The sequence below is a fragment of the Scardinius erythrophthalmus genome (assembly GCF_964197995.2).
Source record: "Scardinius erythrophthalmus genome assembly, chromosome: 21".
NCBI classification, from domain to species: Eukaryota; Metazoa; Chordata; class Actinopteri; order Cypriniformes; family Leuciscidae; genus Scardinius; species Scardinius erythrophthalmus.
The window spans coordinates 5,021,221-5,025,338 of record NC_138241.1 but is presented as its reverse complement, the minus strand read 5'-3'; the positions used below and the strand labels follow the sequence as shown (position 1 = coordinate 5,025,338).

Below are 4,118 nucleotides of genomic sequence, written 5' to 3'. Positions count from 1 at the left end.
TGTGTTCTGTTATTTATCTACATGTATCTTTAAATCAAAAAATGTATAGGTCATTAAGGTCAACACTGGAATGCATACATATGGTTCAGAGGTTTAAGAAACAGGAAAATAATTTAGTGGAAGGTTCTGCATTGCTTGGAGATGCTGGGAATTCAACCCAGGACCTCATACATGCAAAGCATGCACTCTGCCACTGAGCTACATGCCCAGACGAGGCTTCCTTAACCCTCTGGGGTGTGAGGTGTTTTCTGGGCCCTGGAGGTGTTCTGACATAATCTGACATTTGTGCTTATTTCTGTTACTTGTAACATTTGCCTGATTAAAGTCTGATTACACTGTATTCAGCGCAAACTCTGCTACAATAATATGTGAGTAGAATGTATGTAAAAGTTTGTAGTTTTGAGAAAATTACGTTTAAGCGTGGTTTGTGAAAAACCAAAATATTTTAGTCACTGAAATAAGGCCATAAAACCCATACTGACTATTTGTTCACAAGACTGTTGAAAATTGTATCACGTAGTCTAGAGTTTTTCTAGTAAAAAAGCGAGGTGACCGCCGACCCCAGGGGGTTAAAATAAGTGTCTCCCAAAGCGCAGTATGTTGAAAAGAGTATAAAAGAGTAGAGTAAGTCCCCTGGTGGTCTTCTATTTCCAGTGGATTTTCGAAGTGTGGATCCGTGCACACTCTAAAGACTAATATTACCCACAACCCACTGCGCTTTGGAGGAGGAATTACAAACACAAGTAAAAAGTGTTAAAAAAACAACAAAACATGGCGGATCTGCACGACCGACGGTGAGAGGTTTAAATAAAGGTTTGAGTGACTAATCATAGTTTAACCTGATCGAAAGATATTTATTTAATGTTATCCATGTTATATTTCATCTGCAATAACAACATGGACTTTTATAAAGATCCATTTGGCAATTAACTTGGATAGGATGCGTGTAACAAAGCGACAGAGAGCTACCGTTAAAGACGCAATTTTATGACGTGATAGTGTGTCCCAAAGCTTGTCTACTCTTCTGCTATACACTCAAAAGTATGCACTTTTTCTTCACAAAAAGAGTACATATTTTTAGGGCGTAGTATAGGCAAACTGAGACGCAGCACATGTCTGATAACTGCAGTCTCATGTAAATGAAAAAGGCGTTTTTCTTGCTTAATACAAACATCACTTTTTTATTGTGTCCTTTGTTATATAGGAACTGAACAGACATTTAAAAGTTTATTTTAAAATGCAAAGTACTTGAAATCAAAATGTGTAAATAAAGCTCTGTAAACTTGCATTTTTGCAACACTAAAAGAGCGTCCCATTGGGTAATCAAAAGTTCTGCACACACTTGCGGTCTTCAAGCCCACTTGAACACTTGGAACAAAGACCAGAAATTCTGTAGGTAATGTAAGTGGACAAGTGGTCAAGTACAAAGACGGCAAGTGTGGGTATTTGGACAGGCGCATAAAAAATGTGCAGAGTGGTGCATCCCCAAGATGCATACACTCTACAGGTACAGAGGAGAATCAAGAATGATCAGGTAAAAGGTAAAAGGGGTGGGGCCACCTTAACTCAAAGCTGTACAAAATGACAAAAGCCAAGCGCTGGTGTGTGTTGTGGTGTTTGTCAAAGTTTGTTAGGATGAGGTTCCTGAAAGTTGTCTTAGTGGTGGTTGCGATTGTTGCAATTGATCTGCCTGGTGTCTTGGGAAGTTTGAGGTACAGTCATAGTCCAAGAAGCATGGGGCCAAAATCAGATCCAGCTTCCAGAAGTCCTGCCCTTTGCAAGTGGCTTCTCAGAGTTTCAGAGTCTCCAAAAGCCTTGCGCAGGAGCCTTTTGGTTTTCAGGAGAAGCAGCTGTTGCAGGGTCCAGTGAAGCCTTTGGATTGGAGGTATCCCATCGTTACCGAGGTGCAGGGCAAGTTGGCTGTGGACTTCCAGTTGAGGCAACCTGTGACTCCCAGCAGCGTAGCGGTTCAATGTGTCGAGAACCGGGTTCTCGCAGAGGTCCAGCAGGACTTTTTCAGCAATGGTCAGTTGATACAGCCAACTGGTCTGTCTTTAGGTGGATGTCCTGTTATTGGTCAGGATCCTCGGTCAAGAGTGCTCACCTTTGAGTATGAATTACAGGACTGGAACAGCGTGCTGATGTTAAGAACTGATAAATCTTAATGGGTTATTTGTTGTGGCAGAGGACCTTTCAAGGAAAGTCAGTTCACTTGGTTTTACAATGCCAGCTAAGACCACGTTTTATCTATTTGAATGGGTAAGTCTTGAATTTTCAATGCTTGCCTTTAAAAACCCTTCAAACCAACATCTGATGTAAACTATCCCATAAATGGTATGGAAGGAGCTTAAAAAACAAGAACAATAAATCTTGTACACTTAATAGTGTTAAAGCTAGTTTTTACCCTGGAACAGCAAAATGTGCATGTTCAGTCCTAAGTGCATGTCTCCAAAACACTGACTATCTCTGGCAACACCAGAGCTTCTGAGGGCAGCTGTGGTGATGTGAAGAATTTTAGTAATTGTGTTGTGTGTGTGTGTGTTTTTTTTTTTTTTTTTTTTTTTCTCTCTTCGGAATTCCACCATATTGCACAGTGTACCTTCTCTTATTCATAGCAATATGAGTGCACAGTCTTGGTGTATGTTAAGTCTTTGGGATGACCCTCTTGGTAACCACAATCTTTTTACAGATGAGGATGAGCTTGTCTATACTTTCTCTCTCTTACCTACACCCCTGAGGCCCTTGCAGGTACTCCGATTACCCGGGCCGATGGTGCAATTGTTGGTGTTCAATGCCATTATCAAAGGTAATATGATCTAAGTGATATATGGTAAGTGATCTCTGACTTTCTGCACTTTCTCGTGCAACTGGTAGACCATTCCATTTAATGGGTACCAACATGGGTCCCTTATGCCTCAACAGAGGCTGGTGGAGAAGTCTTGCTGTTCTCCCTGAAGATCATGATGGGTTGGTACAGGTTTTTTCTGTCAATAAAATGTAACATTTACCCTTGCTATTGTGGCTGTGCCTAAAATGTTTTTTTTTGTGTGTGTGTGTAGATGATTGGTCCTCTCAGAGGCCTTTATACTCCTATTTCCTGGGTGGCGTTATTAACATCGAGGCATCTGTGAAGCAGTACAATCATGTGCCTCTGCCTGTGTTTGTGGACAGCTGTGTGGCCACTCAAGTACCTGATGTGAACTCTTCCGAGATATTCCTTCATTGAGAATTATGGGTAAGGTCATGGCACTTGATGTGGTAGGACTGTTTAAGTTGCTTTTTGTAACCACTTTGTCACAGTCATGGATAAGTTTTAGTTGCTTGATGCTCAACAGTTGACATTCATGAGTTGCTCTTTGTGATTGTTTTGTCATCAGTTGCTTTTGTGGATGCCAAAACTACAGCTTGCAGCTCTTGCTTCATGCCTCGGTCCCAGGTTGACAAGATCCAGTTCCAGCTGGAGGCGTTTATGTTCCAGGAGGGCAACAGTCCTTCTGTATGTACTACGAATATCATGAGTTAATTTGACTTCTCCTCCCATCTGCTTTGGTTTTGTGACTTGTCTGTCATCCCTTGCAGATCTACATAACATGTGTTCTGAAGGCAACTATTGCTTCTGCATCCAGTGATGCTCAGCGCAAATCCTGTTCCTTTGCCAATGGGTATGTGAGTTGATGGTGCATTTGCTGCTTCTCCCTATGGAGGTTGGTAGCTCTTGCTCTTTTTAAGGTTACTTTTAATTCAAGTGCTTTAACTTGGCTTTTTTCTTCTCTCTAGGCATTCAGTGGGAAGGCAAGGCCTCGCTTGGTCCTGTAATGGTTCAAGGGCAAAAGAGTTTCTTAATAAAACTGACAAATCAACCCTTGGTTGTATCTGACTTGTCATTTTGCTGCATGTCTGGTTTAACTGCTTTTGACTTTGAAAAAGTCCCTCATTCTGCCAATGTGGTGAAACTGATAGTTGTCCTTTACTTTTCAAGTCACATATAGTATGCAAGCATAAGGTTCCAGAAGTTCATCATTTTATTATTTTTTCTCCAAAGGGAGTTTTAAATGAACCTTTTAATGATAGCTAGTGAAAACTCAAGGTTATGGTAAATCATTACCACCAATGAGGCA

The 4,118-nt window shown here is 41.0% G+C and overlaps 1 protein-coding gene across 1 annotated transcript; it reads left to right on the top strand.

The window, feature by feature from the left end:
* Positions 1-771: 771 nt before the first annotated feature.
* Positions 772-3,858, top strand: LOC308681674 (uncharacterized protein; the record flags this gene model as incomplete). The annotated part of the gene is made up of 8 exons (XM_081350755.1): positions 772-794; positions 1,751-2,025; positions 2,690-2,806; positions 2,923-2,967; positions 3,060-3,235; positions 3,378-3,496; positions 3,580-3,662; positions 3,778-3,858. The coding sequence occupies 5 exons, from the start codon at positions 772-774 to the stop codon at positions 3,224-3,226; spliced, it is 627 nt and encodes a 208-aa protein (XP_081206881.1). The 3' UTR covers positions 3,227-3,235; positions 3,378-3,496; positions 3,580-3,662; positions 3,778-3,858.
* Positions 3,859-4,118: the final 260 nt, after the last annotated feature.